This window comes from Gadus morhua, chromosome 18 (assembly GCF_902167405.1).
Source record: "Gadus morhua chromosome 18, gadMor3.0, whole genome shotgun sequence".
In the NCBI taxonomy this organism is placed as follows: domain Eukaryota; kingdom Metazoa; phylum Chordata; class Actinopteri; order Gadiformes; family Gadidae; genus Gadus; species Gadus morhua.
Genome location: NC_044065.1, coordinates 21,350,992 through 21,367,136, shown reverse-complemented (window position 1 = coordinate 21,367,136; position 16,145 = coordinate 21,350,992). Strand labels below are relative to the sequence as shown.

General features: G+C 46.2%; 1 protein-coding gene across 4 annotated transcripts in view; it reads left to right on the top strand.

The window, feature by feature from the left end:
- The first annotated feature begins 207 nt into the window (after positions 1–207).
- Positions 208–16,145, top strand: part of ryr2a (ryanodine receptor 2a (cardiac)) — a 168,591-nt gene continuing 152,653 nt past the window's right edge. For all 4 annotated transcript variants that reach the window (XM_030340489.1, XM_030340488.1, XM_030340487.1 and 1 more), the window contains exon 1: positions 208–307. In XM_030340489.1, the coding sequence (XP_030196349.1) occupies positions 260–307 (48 nt within the window). In that variant the 5' untranslated portion in view covers positions 208–259. The remainder of the gene's footprint in view (positions 308–16,145) is intronic.

The following is a 16,145-nucleotide window of genomic DNA, read 5'->3' as shown; positions in this document are numbered from 1 at the left end:
GACAACATTTTAAATACGAATACACATGCATAATAAATTCATGTTAAATATATGCAACTCAGACAGAGAAACGCAGCTCTCCTCCCTGTACGCTGGCCCAGAGAGGCTGCAGAATGAGACTCGAGCAGGAGCATCATCCCACACCTGCGCACCTCGCTCCTCTGCCGTCGTTCTGCCGTCCAATCAGAGAGCAGCACTGCGCGTATCCTCCGCAGCCTCGCTGGGTGCATCCAACACACGCTCCCTTTAACCCAAAACCATGGCTGAAGGGGCAGAAGCCGAGGATGAGATCCAATTCCTACGGACAGTGAGTGTTGGTTTGCATTTTCTTGTCTAAGTCTGTGTCGGTGTCCGGTGTGGGTGTTGGTGTTCTCTAGGTGGGTGAACGTCAGTCTCTGGGAAAGAAGCCTCCATCTGGCGTCTTGCGGTGCCTTCGTCGTCCGGTGCGCGTCGTCTACCGCAAGCTGCGACAAGCGCAGTGCCGGATGACAGCCGGGGCTGCCGTTCTATAGTCCAGATACATTCATCAGCCTTTAAACCACCGCTTCATGTCCGCATATGCTTTCAGCAATGCCTGCAAGCTTCTAAATGACTGATGAGGAGATGCCTGATCTTGTATGATGGACGGACGACGCGGAACAGTGAAGCCTGACGAAATGATGTGGCGAGAGGAGAATCTGCATCTCTGATTCTCTTCCTGATTATTTATTGGTGCTTCCTTACGATGGTTTAAGAATGATGCAGTATGAGATGTAGGCATCCATGTGAAGCTATTTGCTGGGCTGTGGTGTGCCGCGCGCGCGCACACACACACACACACACACACACACACACACACACACACACACACACACACACACACACACACACACACACACACACACACACACAGAAGAGTTGTGGTGTGTTGCGGGGATGTTTTCCGTCCTATTTTCCTCCTGTGGGGAGTGGATCGGGGGCGCAGTGCAGTGCGAATCGCCTGCACAGTTTACGGCACCAAGGATGCACTATGCGCCTGGTCATTCAAGGCCATCATATATGTGTTATGAAGAATTTAAGATGCTTTGCCCTCCCCAGTGTAAACACGATTTGTCGCCTGGTGCTGAAATGGTTATTAGATGGAGGAAAAAAGATAGTAGGCCTATGCTGAAAATCAACTCATTGTTATTTAAGTAAAAACGCAAAGATTTCATTGCTTTTGGATGCTGATCATGATACAACTTTCCTTATTTTCCAAGGCTGGTCAGACCGAGGAACGAAATGCAACCAATGCAAAACATCACTGTGTTCTGACTGAGTCTGCATTATTGATGACATTTCTACACAACATCATCAACACATGATTGGGTAACGGTTAGTTGCAGGCAGCCCTACAAGATACCAGAGCAAGCCTGCTTCTTTTTACATCATTCCCTCTCTATGTTCTATTGAACAGGGAAAAAGGGGGGCAATAAAAGATAATGCAATGTATGAAATCTATTTTAATAGTGTATTCATATTTACATGTTTCTTGTATAGTGATCCGCACTATACTTCATAGGGGCACCTGGGGAATCCTCCCTGGGAATAAACATCTTAAAGCACCGTTATTGAGCAGTTTGAGAACCAGATGCCAGACCTTGCACAACTTCCTTTGGAACACATTAGAGCATGCTTCATATAAACACTTGGCTGATTGCACTACGAAACTCGATCGCAGTTTACATCAAAATCGTCCCTCTAATATCCCTCTCTTTCGCTCTCAGTATAGGCCAATAAGTGGATGCATAGAAACATGCACTTGTATTGTTAAACCTGAGTTCAGTGTGTATGGGTCAGTGTGGGGTTGGTTTGACTCAATGTATATTTCACCTATCCCTAGTTGGAGCCAACAATAGTCACATGCTAGCACCAGAACTTTTTGGGATTTTCCAGGGTCCCGTCTGCCTGTTTACTTTGTTAATTTGTCATTGTTCTTAATCATTTAACGGTTATTCTTAGTTAGAAGATGGTGGCTCTGATACATCTATAGTTATGTCTCCGACCCTGACCTAGAAGGGCCGGGCAACAGGAGGCTTCCCCCAGGTTCACTCCGTTAGCTGGCCATGCGCTAGCTCCGCTAGCATGCACCACTTGAGGATGCCATCAGAGCATGGCATCATAACATGTAATCATTACAATGCATTGATGTTCTTATCCATTTTCTCCCCATCCCTAGCAGTTGTGTTGCTATGGTTGACATAATGTACAGGGAATGATTAATGGGTGTAAGTAATGTGTGTGTGTGTGTGTGTGTGTGTGTGTGTGTGTGTGTGTGTGTGTGTGTGTGTGTGTGTGTGTGTGTGTGTGTGTGTTCAGCTGTTGGAAGACATTTCCTGTCATCTTCATTGATTTAAAAAGGTTTCAAACAATCAATCTCTTTTTGACTGCATGGCTCCCGGTCAAGCCAAATGGAGAGTGGTTTCAGATATCAGAACGCCAGAATACAGGGAGGATTGTAAGGGACAAATAGGGTTAAGCACTTGTGATGTTTGGAGCCTTTCCTTGCAATAATCTTACAGGTTATATTTATATTGTGTTGCAGTCTCCCTCCCCCTTGTCTTCTACCATTCAATTTGTATTCCTCGTCACTCTCACATCCTCTTGTTAGTCCTTTAAATTGTTATTTGAATACAAATCAGAGTATTTCACGACCAGGGTTTGCTGATGTTTCAGTTTAAAAAACTGGACATTAGGATTATTGTACCAAATACAATCATGCATCCCTCTATATCTGCATTCTGAATCAAGTGGTTTTGCAGTTTCTTCAGCCTCATTCTTCCACCTCATAAGATGCTTTGTGTGAGGTGAGGGCAGTGTGTTTAACACACATACAAGGTGCACTGATGGATAGTGTTGTTCTTGATGTGGTTGACTGGAGCTCCTTCACACTGCAGTTCCTCTGCCTTTCCTCATTCTATCCCCGTACATCTGACCCAAAGTTTGGGGGTAAAGCTTTGTCAAGGCAGTACCTGTTCTGGGGACAACGATGCAGCTTCCATCTCACAACTATTGAAGCAGTGAAAAGGTCCTCAATGGGATATCCAGACACATGCATTCATTTGTAGTCTAACCTAATTAGCTTAAGTCTTATTTGATCTTTAACTTCATTAAAATGCTCTGATCTTTCCTTTAGATTCACTCTGGTCCATGATATAAAAACTTGTTACCTGGAAAATGTATTTCACAGGTAGAGTCCAAATGTGTTCGCTTTATGGCAGTTGTTTATAATCCCAAGACTTCCAGAGCCCAGATGTTGAATTCTCCTGCGAAAAGCATTGTAGCATTGACCATGCTACATGCCAGCCAGCTGGCTGACACACTCCAAATAGCTGCCTATTACTTGGCTCCTCCAAACAAAGGATGCAGGGTAGTGATGAAATCTGGTTTATTCAAGTTTTGCGTAATTCATGTCCTGGTACTCCATGTAGGAGATATCTCCGTGAATGTGCGTGATGATGGCTGGTTTAACCTGTGCAAACTGACACTACGCAATGTGCAACAGGTGTGCAGCCTCATTCAGCCCCAGAGTCCAATCAGACTCGGCCAGGTGAGGCTGATTAAACCAGCCATCATCCACAAAAAAAACAACCTGGATGGACAAATCGAATCCTAAGTGAGCCTCGTAGTACCATTTAACTCTGATCGCGAGTTGCGTCTCTGTCGATTCCAGGCTTTCCCAAGAAAGTCTGGGTATGTTCAGCATGCTTCGTAGTATGCCCCACTGGTGTCTAGGGCTGGTTATCAACACTGATTTCCTGAAATGATTTGATTCCGATCTACAAGGTCCGGATTTGACAATTTGTTTGTTTCGATGCCAATTCAGTTAGAGATATTTCAGTTGCAATACCATTTAGCTTGGATGTGAAATCGATTCTCGTTCAACTAATGTTGTAAAAGGAACCCTCTAACCTGGTGCATTATTAAAAATATTAATGTTTACATTAAGAATTTACACCAAAGCAGTTAGATAACATACTTTTTATTAAACGTGACCAACAACCTGTCAGGCTGACATATCTTATTTGTATCTATACAAAAGTCAAATAAGTACTGTTACAAGGAATGTAATGAAAGGACATGACAAAATCTGAACAGATCTGACTAGCACCCTGGGATAGAGAGAGAACCTTGAATTTTAACCAAGCAGCCAGTCTAAATAAATACAATCACCAGCTTGTGTGCAGGCAGCCCCAGTATCCTTTGCCTCTCTTTGAACTTGTGGCTTCCAGGAGTACTACAGTCAAGATATTTAAGCAATGTGCCTCACTTGGCCAAGCAAGCGCACAACAGCTGGAACTTTGAGAGCTGCTTGTGAGGCTAAATTGAGTGTGTGTGTGTGTGTGTGTGTGTGTGTGTGTGTGTGTGTGTGTGTGTGTGTGTGTGTGTGTGTGTGTGTGAAACAGCCAATGTGAAACAGCGCCATCAATTACACAGCACGGACCATGTAGGCAGCGTTGTCTGCTAGATGGCTGGGTCTTTTTTTGTCTCCCACTCTTGTATCACCTTGGACAACCATTCAGCTAAATGACTTGGCGTGTGGCTAGTTTCAATTGCCAGGTAGGAATCCATTGCTCTGGATGAACGCTATGTTTGGTTTGTAGGTTTGTAGTTTTCTACAATATTTCACCTTCATTTTGCAGAGTTTACATAAGGCTTTGCTTTTGTGCAGCTTTTCTCTGTCGTCAAAGTGTTTGAATCCTTAATGCACCCACACATCTGCCTTTAGGCTTGGTGGTGCCTTCAGTGAAACAGCTCCGACATGTTTTGGTCTCTCACGTGGCCAGGTTTCGTTGTGCGAAGAAACAAAGGCTGGCCACACGAGACTAACGGCGAGACATCAGGCATCTGCCTCCACTGAAGGGATGGCTCTATCGATAAAAATAATTGAAGCGGGGTAAATGTATGTAGATCCCATGTCAGTTTACTTCCACTTAATGTGAAGACTGCAGGATATTAGATTATGTTGTACATATATGTTGTGTGTACATTTTTCTCGGGTGTTGAACGCTCAGCGAAGCATACATATTCTTTCTTGTTTTGCCAGGCTAAAGGTGCGGCCACACTAGACGCGTATCTCGCGTAATTTTTACGCGAGATACGCGCGTAAAATGTTGCTTGACCAATTTGTGTCAAAAATGGTCACATACGCGCAATACGCGCCATACGCGCCTACGTCACTCGCCTAGATGAGTCCATGTCCATGCAAGTGAACGGAGCGTTCCCTCTTCGTCATAACTATCAAACCAAACATCCTTCACATTCACCGAGCGAACATTACGAAAGTAAAATGCACATTTCTCGCTAAAAAAGTTTCCATAAACGCATTTAATGGCGTAACTATGTTACTATTTCCACCCAGAATAAAGAAAGTTGTCGGCCGTGGCTGCGCTGGAGTCCGAGGTAGGAAACCCAAACGCTGCCGTGTTTGGGTGATAGAGTTTAGATCGGGTTAGATTAAATAATCTCGGATATAAATAACAATAATCGGGTTAAATAACTTCACATGGTGTGTCTGGTGTGTTTCCAGCATTCGTAGTGTTGATCAGCAGATATATAGTCAGCAACCTCAATAAGACGTTGAGGTTGCTTAGTAACCAGAGACTCTGTCCATGCAAGTGAACGGAGCGTTCCCTCTTCGTCATAACTATCAAACCAAACATCCTTCACATTCACCGAGCGAACATTATGAAAGTAAAATGCACATTTCTCGCTAGAAATGTTTCCATAAACGCATTTAATGGCGTAACTATGTTACTATTTCCACCCAGAATAAAGAAAGATGTCGGCCGTATGCGTCTGTCCAAGCTCACTACTCTCTGCCAGTGACGTCGGGTCAAGCTCAACGCTGATTGGGCAACGCGGCTAATCGTCAGACGCGTATCTCGCGTACTTCGCGTAAAAAGTTCAATTTTTTGAACTCTTGAAATGTACGCGATATACGCGATATACGCGCGTATAGCGCGTATTGCGCGTAAATATAAGCGCCACATACGCGCTATACACGCGTAAAATGTTGCTTATACGCGTGAAACGCGTGAAACGCGCGTAAACCAATGGTTCCCTATGGAAAAAATGGCGATTTTATACGCGAAGTACGCGAGATACGCGTCTGGTGTGGCCGCACCTTAACAGCTAGCAGCTCGAGGTCCCGGCAACATGAGACTGTCTTTACGGAGATATGTCCTGGGTTACACCAGCGGTTGTTGACATACATGATGAGACCCCCACCTTTGCTTTTTCCGCTCGCTTTAGTGTCTCTGTCGGCTCTCACGGCAGTGAATCCCAGCAGGTCCACGTTATCATTCGGTACGAGGTGGTTTAGCCATGTCTCCGTAAAGATGAACAAGCTGCTCTCACAGTAGATCCGTTGGATGTTCAGCGCGGACAGCTCGTCGATCTTGTTCGGCAGCGAGTTCACATTCCCCATGATTACGGAGGGAATAGATGGTTTGTAGCGCCTACGATTATCCGCTAGCTCAGCCTTTATCTTAGCCCAGCCTTGCAGCCCCTGGGTCTCCTCCTCAGCTCCGCTGGGATTGGGTGTCGTATCCCAGCTCGTCCGTTTGTTTGTTTGTTTGTTTGTTTTTTCCGTTTGTCCGTTTGTTTGCAGAGCCAGTGGTTCCTCTCTTGGGTAAGTGAGAGAGCTGGCTCTTGGTTGCATTTTAGAAAAAAATATAAGTATCTATAGTATATATATTAAACACACAATCTCTTAACAAGAAGAGTAATAAGTAGAAAGAAAGAAGTTAAAAACTGGAGAGCTACTGGAGAGGCAGCCGTCTCCCACAGCGCCATGGCAACAACATACATATATATACATATATATAAGGGATGGTAACATCCTTATTATATTCAAGTAAAACCTTTCAAGTAAGACATTTTAAACATGTCCATCAGTAACAACATTAGGTGGGAACTTGCGTATAAATCCCGGATGCCCAACTGTAACCACCAATAAGTCTACAAGCTCCTCCGTGCCACTGCTCCACACAATTTTTGTTACAAACTTAACAGCTAACTTTAGTTTCACCAGCAGCGTCAATCAACCAATCAACCTATCAAGCGCTTAAAGCGGTAACCCTCACTAAATTGACATTAGCTAGCCTAGCGAATCAGTGCAGCTACTCTGAGCCTTTTATGCAACCATGTTGTTCGCGCCGCGCCATTTGAGCCATTTGCAAAGTCACCTATTTGCATTGACTTTGTATTTGGGCCATGCATTTGCTATCGGTTTGAACGGTTAGATGTAACATTCAATAACTTATTATCTGTCTCTTCGTGAAGCATTCATTTTTCACCTAAATATGTGAGTGATACTAAAGTAAATGTCTCAGCGATGTCTTACAGATTTGAATGTATATTTATTCAATTTTAGAGCCCTATGAAATATGTATTTCCTTACAAAATTCAGTTTTTTCCATTTAGTTTTTTCACAATTCTGTATTTTATGATTGGTGCTAATTTTATCATCAAGAAAAGTCTCTACTTTTGTGAATGAATAAAAGTCAACAGTTGAACAAAATATAACAGTAATTGTTTAATGATGCATACAACATTTGGAATTATGGAATAATAGTGGGCAGACCGCTGCTGACAGCATCGCAGTATTTCACCACGATAGCTCGTAGTTTTGGAATCATTTACATGCGGACAGCTCAGAAATGCTGGGAGTTGCTCTAATTTTCGGGCAATGTTGAAATTCTGTTGAAATTCATTCAGTCGTTATCTTTTCTTAAAGGATGTCAGACTCGGCGAACAGCCACAAAGTCCTGAATAAATGATTGGCTTGAATCTGTGGATCGTTTGCACTAGTGATGGTGGTTTGTGGAGGCAAGCTCTGGTCACACGGAGCTGTTCCTTTTTCTTCACATGGGCTTTAGACTTTAAGTGGTAGCCGCGGAGCAAATGTCCTGAAGTGGAAGCCCCTTCAAGGCAGCCCATGATGTAGCCATACATCATAAGCTGCCTTGATGTATGGCGACGAGTTCACCAACGCTGGACCCTGTCCAGCGTTGCCAGTAAAAGGGGAATTGGAGGAAATGCATAAAGCAGGCTGTCTGGCCAAGCATGAGCTAGAGCATCCTGTCCTAGGGGACAGGTCCTCTCCATCAAGGAGAACCAAAAGGGACAGTGGGTCATCTCTTCGGAAGCATAGAGATCTGCCACTGCCCTGTCATACTTGTCCCAAATCATGCCTACCACCTCCGGATGGAGTCTTCACTCTCTGGGGGGGTGGCCTTTGGCGAGAGAACACAGTCCGTCGCTGTGTTCCGGACACCTGGAAAATGGACAGCCCTCAGGCTTGGAAAATGGGGAAACGCCCACATAAGGAGCCTTTGGGTGACCCACAGGCTCTGCCTCGATCTGGTATCCCCCTGGTGGTTGACGTGGTAGACTGTGGAGGACATGTAGGTTCCTCAGAACTGGAAGGAAGTGCCTTAGGGCTAAGAACACCACAAGGACAGTTCCAGGACAGTTATATGCTCTGTTGGGCATCCCACTGGCCTCTGACAGTCCTGCACTGCCATACTGCGCCCAAGCCGGAAAGGGAGGCGTCTATCTCTACAACCTCCTGCCTATCCTCCCTAACCCCGCAATCTGGTATGCCCTCTTTCTCCAGGGTCTGAGGGCCCAAAGGCACTGCCCAGACACCCTGACCATCTTGTGTCTCCACTTGGGGTCCTTGTGGACACCATTCACCCAGATCTGAAGACGATGCAATTTGAGAAGGCCTAGTGAGACCACCATGGATCCTGAGGTCAGCCTACCTATCAGTCGAAGGAAGTGTCTGTATTCGAGCAACCTCCCCCGCTTGAAATGCTATAGCAGCTGCAGAATGGTAGCTACGCGCTTTGGAGAGAGGCAGGCTCGCATGGCAAAGTTGACTTTGCTGCCAAGCCGGTCTACATGGCTGAGGAGCGTGGCTGTGTTCATGATCGCCTGCTCCTGAGTTGGGGAAATGACCAACCAGTCGTCAAGGTATGGCAATATCGCCATACCGCTGGCCTGTAATGGTGACAGGGCGGAATTGGAGTGTGTACCTATTGTATAGCGTGGACACTATCCAAGGGTCTGTGGTCTGACCTTCCCAGTAGCTCAGGTGCTGCTGAGAAAAGTGTCCGCGGCCGGCCCATGAGCTTCAGTACCTACCCCCCCCCGCCGCCCCTAGGGGCCCTGGGGGGGTGTTGGCTGGGTGCCGGACCTCTTGGCGCCTGAAATGCCATCCTGTGGCGCAGTGCTACTGTCAACCTGTGCTGAGAAGCGCTGGCCCCTCGATTGTCCACCTGAACGTGGTTGAGAGCTATTGGCACAGAGTACCACAGAGGCCCCTGGCCTTGAATTAGGCAGAGGTGCATGTCGTAAGCTTGCACACTGTTGGCTAGCCTGGCCAGCCTGTACACTTCGCTCCAGGGCCTGAAGAGCAGCTGGCCCAAACGTCTGACCTGGGACCCCTGGAAGAGAATGGAGGGTCCGTCGACACACCTCCGACGGGGGCGACTGCGCCCGCTAAACCTGGCGGCGCACCAACGTAACAGTTGACGATAATCTGCCTAGCTCCCTGGTCATGTACGCAAATTTCTGCAGTGAAACATTACTGAGGGTCTGTGCTGAAGAATCATCAGATGACCCCAGTATGGTTTTAAACAGAGCTAGAACGATGTGAGAAAGCAGATTCCCAAGACGGCCCACACAGGCGGCAATGTTGTAACTCCTGGTAAGGAGGTCATCGGTAATCAAGGGCAGCGCGCATCGGCTCTCAGAGCCTCATCTGGGGAGACAACAAGGGATACTCTAGCAGGCTCAATCGAAGCTAACTGGTCCAAGCCGTAAGTATCAGCGTTGTCCTTAGTTGCCAGAGCTCTGCTATCACTAGTATGATGGGAGAGAGCCTTTGAATATGGCCAGCATCTATGAAGCTCTGCGATGTATGGTTCGGAGGGGGGCAAAGAGAAAACTGAGGGTTGAGCGGCCTGTGAAAAAAAAGCATTCACTGGTGCAGATGAAACAGGAGCTTCCATTCAACCCCAGTCTTGCCAGGGCCATATGCACGGCTGGTCTAACAGTGTCACGGCCGGACACTGACCCTCTATCCAAGCCTCCCACAGACCCTTGAGAGAAAGCCTCAGAGCCAAGAGACGCTACCTTGTCTGCCCCTCGTTCTTCCTCCTCTGTAAAGAGACTACAGGACGCAGCTAGGGGCCGCGGCTGGTACACCCTGAGCTGTTTGGAGGTTCTGTAGGGGGGCTTTAATCTGAACAACCTCATTTGAAAGCGTATCCACTTGGTTTGCAAAGTTTTCGACCTTACGGGACTTCCCGGGGGGTCCACCGGCTGCCGAGGCACGGCGCCTGGTGCCACTAGGACGAACACCCGAAGGGGGCAAACCTGGTCCGCCCTCCTCCTCAGCCAACTTAGCTAGCCTCAGTGAATGAGGCATGAAACTACAATTCATTCATGGGTTATCTGACACTGCTTCCCTCAGGTGCTGAACTCCGAGACATGCAGGACAATTGTCATGGCTATCCTCCACTTGCAGGGAGGCAATGCAGGCGACACAATTATGGGCACTTAACATGTCAGCAAAAATGAATTTGCCTATGTCAAGTAAATTAATTAGTAGGCAAGGCAATCAGGCTTTAGGCGAGAGCACCCGAGCAACAACGCGACACCCCTACAACAACACAGTGACGGCAAGCCTTGGAAACCCAAGCAGCCCACTGCAGAGCAAATTAAAGCAGGCGAGGCAATCAGGCTTTAGGCGAGAGCACCCGAGCAACGATGCGACACCCCCGAAATAACACAGTGATGGCAACTCTAGGAGGCCCTAAGCCACCCACTGACAAGCAAATTAAGTAGCCTGAGCCAAATGGGCTTCAGCGAGAGCACCCGAAAAAACTGTGAGACCCCGCTAGGGAAAATACAGTGACGGCGACTTTTGAAACCCCAAGCCGCTCACTCAGCGGCGTAACATCATGGTGATGGCCCCGGTGCAAATATTTTTTTTGTGCCCCCCCAAAGATTCAGCAAATGAGAGTACTACTACAGCAGGTTGCAATCGCGTTGCCATGGCACATGGGTGAACAAATGACAAGACACCACACAAGCTAACTAACGATCGCTGTAGGCTTCAATATCATGCAAGCACTTTGTTTTCTTTTTATTTTGTTCTACATCACAATTGCATGCTTTAATGAAGTATTGTTTTTCCCTCCATTACGAAAATAAAATATACAAACCAACAGAGCTTTGTCTCCCCGCGACCTTATATTGTTTGAGTCTAAAACGTTTTCAACGATTCAGCCAATGAGAGTAGGGGTAGCAATCGCACATGGGTAAACAAAGGATAAAGGCACCACCACACACACTCATCCTGCAAGCCATCCTTTCAGCACCACGGACTGCGGCCGAAGCTTCAAATCAACACTTATCTAACAGCCTACCCTGACCTGGGCTCAAACTATCACAGCCTGATGATGTCTCCAAACGATCAAACATTCAAATATAGCTGACACTAACAAAGCTACACACATTCCACTTCATAAACAAGAGAAGCTGTACTCACTCTGTGGCAACCGGCTTGGAGAATGTGCCGGGGTTAGAGATACTACACGTGGCAACGGTTTGTTTAAGCCGACTTCGGCGTTTATTTCACGGTTCACAGACAAGACAAGGGTGCGCTTGGGTCTCCGTGAGCCTCAAGCCTCTGCAGTCGATGCGTGTCTCTCTTCCCCTCGTGCTCCGGGTCTGTAGCCTCTTATGCTGGCTTCCGCCCTTCCTCCTGCCAGCCGCCAGGTGTCCCCCATCCCGCTGATTGGGGGGACGGTCCCGGTACTCTCCGTCGCCGGCTGGTGGGTGGCGGCGGTATACCCCGGCCGAGGCTTCAGGGGTGGGATGCCACAACTCATTCGAAGCTCATCTTACGGGCCTTGCGCTCAGCAAAGTCATTTACGACACTGCTCAGGTCCATAGTCCTCGCTCTGCCGTTCTCAATAGAGAGTATTGCCAGTCCACTGAGTCTTTCTTGTCCCATGCTGCTCCTTAAATAAGTCTTTATCAACTTGATTTTGGAGAATGAGCGCTCTGCAGTCGCAACAGTGACAGGTATGGTGAGATATAACAGTAATGCAGTGCAAACGTCAGTAAATGATGCTGCCATGGTGCTGTTTTCCACAATTAGCATCTTAGCCAGATCCTTCCTAGTTGGCTCTTTTGCTATTTCAGACTTAAAGCAGGCTCTGAATGCAAGGAGTTGGTCAGGGAAACTTGTAGATAAATCCCTGCTGTAGTGGTCCGCGAGGCGCTATGCGTCCTGGTGAGGTGCGTCATCCTGCGCTTTGTTCAGTGTGCCCGGGTGGATAACGTGGAACACCTCATTAGTTTCACGCATAGAAATGAATCTCTGTGAAAGCTGGCTGATAATGATGTCCAGGCTGGCGTTGAAGACATTTATTCTGAAATAGTTTACTCCATTACTAAGCCTTTCCTCTTCACAGAGTTCATCGAAGTGGCGTTTCACTCTTCCTCGGTGCATTTCCATGAACTCGCTCTGTGCTCCCCATTTTGCAACCAGATTTTGAGCGGTGCGCTTGACCTGGCCAAAGTCATGTCGGTATGTGGAGAGGGTCTGAATTATGTTTTCGAGGAGACCGATTGTTTTTTGGATATCGCAATCTTTTGTCTGCAACATCTTTGACACTGCATCCACGTTTTCCAGTAATTTTGTTTGCTGTACGAACAGGATAATAAAGCAGAAATTTTCCTTTTTTTGTAGGGCTGTAGCTTCATCCTGTTCCTCTCTTTTTTCGCTGACGAGGGTGATTTTAGTTAAAGCTTTCGTGACATCTGCATAACGGTACCTCAGGGCAGCTAGGGCATTATGCCTTGAGGAGCACCTGGTAGGGCAGAGACTTTTCAGAGTAACGTTACCATGCTCTGAGAGTTCAGATGAAATGATACCAGAAAGGAGCGCCCATCTCTTAATACTTTGGCCAAAAAAAGTATAAAGACCCTCAACAGTGTCATAAAATCGACGCAGCTCTGCTATATTTTTTACGGAGTCATTCAGTGTCAGATTCAGGTTGTGTGCAGCACAATGCACATATTTGGCAAGCGGCTCCATCTCCTTGATCCTGGTCTGCATCCTGAATCCTGAATATACTCCACTCATGTTAGCCGCGCCGTCATATCCTTGCCCCCGACACAAATCCGTTACAAATCCTTACACCGTTACTTACTTAGTCACATTCCTATAAACCTGGCTCAGCTGGTCTCTTTTGGAAATATTGAGTGGTGTCCATAATAACAGAGAAAAACTGCGACTTGAATGTCGCACTGCACCCATTTTGCAATAATGTAGATGATTTTGTGTTGAATGGCAGGACTCAAGTATTTAACAGAACCTTGTTGTTGCTCAAGAAGTTCTTTCAGAACCGGATCATAACGTGCTAAGAGCTGTATTATACTGAGAAAGTTCCCGCTGTTAGACTGTCTAATGATCTCCCTGTGTCCTCTAAAAGACAAGTTACAAGTGGCCAGAGTGACTGTAACATTAATAATACGCTCAAGTACCTGTCTCCAGTAATTGGCGGCATTTCTCGCGTCTCTCTCCATGTTTGCGTCAATTCTCCCGTTTCTCTTCCACTGTTCATATATAGCACACGCTCCGGAATGAATCTGAGATTCTGAATGTGGGTCAATCCTCGCAGATAAATGTTGCCAGTCTCGTACTCCTTTGACCCACGCATCACTGTAGAAAGTGGCCCTTCGGTCTGCAAACAGCCAGCATGGCTCACAATAGGCACAGTCCAGTGTTGGCGAATAGGATAGCCTTGGTAGTGGTGGTGTAGTATTTCTCAGAGAAACACCTGTTTCCTTGCTTTTTGTCTCTGGGGAATGGTCCGGTAGGCCTACATGAACCAGTTGCTATTATATAGCTTTTTGTCTTGGCGTCAGGAGGCAGAGTAATGTAGAGTCCTCGATCTGTGGGCAGAATAATCCCTGCAACAGGTCCTGGTGGGCACAGCCGAGTCCGCCGACTCCGACCCCTGAAGCTTCGGTGCCGGGGAAGTCTCCTTCGGGCCGACCGGAGAGGCGGGACGCGGCGGTGGGGTCAATGCCGCAGCCGCTTCAATTGAGCTAGCTGGCAAGCTACCGCTAGCCTCCGGCGGGACGCTAGCTTTTGCCTGGGTGGTTGCCTGGGTCTGAGTGAAAATCGTATCCAACTTGGCCATTTTAGTTGTACCCTCATCCTGCTTCTGTTTTTTCTTCCACTTTTGCGCGCCGCTTTTTTGTTTATGCTTGCTAAACATGGTGATGCTACGCTACGGTCAACTTGCTTTTCTTTCCTGCTGAATGTTGAAACAACATCATCGAGACTCATCATGACTGACAGCTATCAAGGTGTTTGGAATTTGGACAAATTATCATTCCTCCTCCCATACCAGCCACTCAGCGTTAGCCTACCTTACCGACCCGCCCCCGAGGTATTGCATTCACAAAAACATCATTATTTTCTTCTTCCTCCACGGGCCCCTGACAGCGTCTGGGGCCGGCAGCTGCACCGACTGCACGGTCGATATTTAAGCCACTGCGCTCACTGGCGATCAAATCAAGGTACGCAACCGGCCTAGGTGAAATCAACACCTGAGCAACAGTGCAACACCGCTTGAAAAATACAGTAAAGGGTGCTTGGACCCCAAGCCGTGCACTGGCGAGCATACAAATTAGCAACCGGGCTTAGGCGAAAACACATGAGCAACGGTGCAAGACCGAAAGAATAATACAACGACTGAAAACTAGCCGCCGACTGACACTCTAAGCAAATTAAAGCAAAGTTAGAAAGGTGATATAAGCAGCTGTGCAAGCCGACATCTACGTGTAGCCTGCACACTTTAGTCACCCCTGACTGCAGCCGAAATCGAACAAATTATAAGTCACAGCCTTTGGTGGACAAAGTCGAATCGAGGCACCAACCCTTGGGTTACAAGGCTACTTGTGACAAGCTAACATGTTATATTACAACAAAGAATATTTGTGTGTCCTGTTAGGAATGTATAGATATTCTCGTGTCACCCAGGTATCACAGGTGACTTTGTTGGTATAATAATTCGACATCGTACAATAACTCTAACCCTAACCCTGTGCGTGCGCGAGATGGATGGAACATCCAGTGCTAAAGCAACGCCTCTGGCGGTCAGTAGGAATGAAATATAACTGAATCCTGGATGAGTGGTTTTGCTCCAGTTTGCAATCTAACAAACAATTATGTTCGTTCTGAAAAAAAAAAGCAATAAGACTTGACTGTGAACGGCATTATTTTAAAGGTATTAGTGAGTAAATTATACAAGTTATTATACACATATATGGCAACGTTCATTTGCTACAGAATATATGTGTGGGAATATGTTAATTTTAAAGGGGTAATGTCTGCCAACCAAAGATGGTTTATGTAAGAGTGGAATAATATGCCTTCATCTCTTCTAGCATACAAGAGGAGGAACCATATGACTATAGAATCATTCTATTAAATCTATACCATACAATACGAACAGTTTGAGTCGGGAGATGTATTAATTCTTATTTAGGTCAGGCCCATTCTTATGTTATTGTGTTTATCCTTGTCACATATATTGTATATCAAACGTAATTATCGAAAGCTCTATAAGAATGTTAAATATTAAAGGAAAGTCTTTTCTCTTTTTGTTAATGCTGTAAAATAGAGCAGGATTTTGGACGTTTTCCAAACATTCATTATCTGCATCAAATATTGAAAGTCTGTCTTTAGTTATTTTTGTATAATCTAGTATATATATAACATTTAGAATCAAAGTCTGTGATCTTTATTCCATCAAACTTGCCTCATTGCTTTGCGTGTCGATGGTGTTAAAAGGTAGAAGGTGGAAAAATCTGAATAAGAAACCCTTTTATTCGTTGACGATAAGTTGTACACATAAGGGAACAAAAGATGAAAGATGGAACCATAAAATGAGGCTAACAAAAGAAGCCCTTCTTTACGGAAATCAAGTAGGTCACTTGGTACTGCTCAACCAATCACAGATGGTAATAGTTAATTAATTGTTGGGTTAGAGATCTTTCTTTGTCTTTTTCCTCTCCCTAGTAGCAGT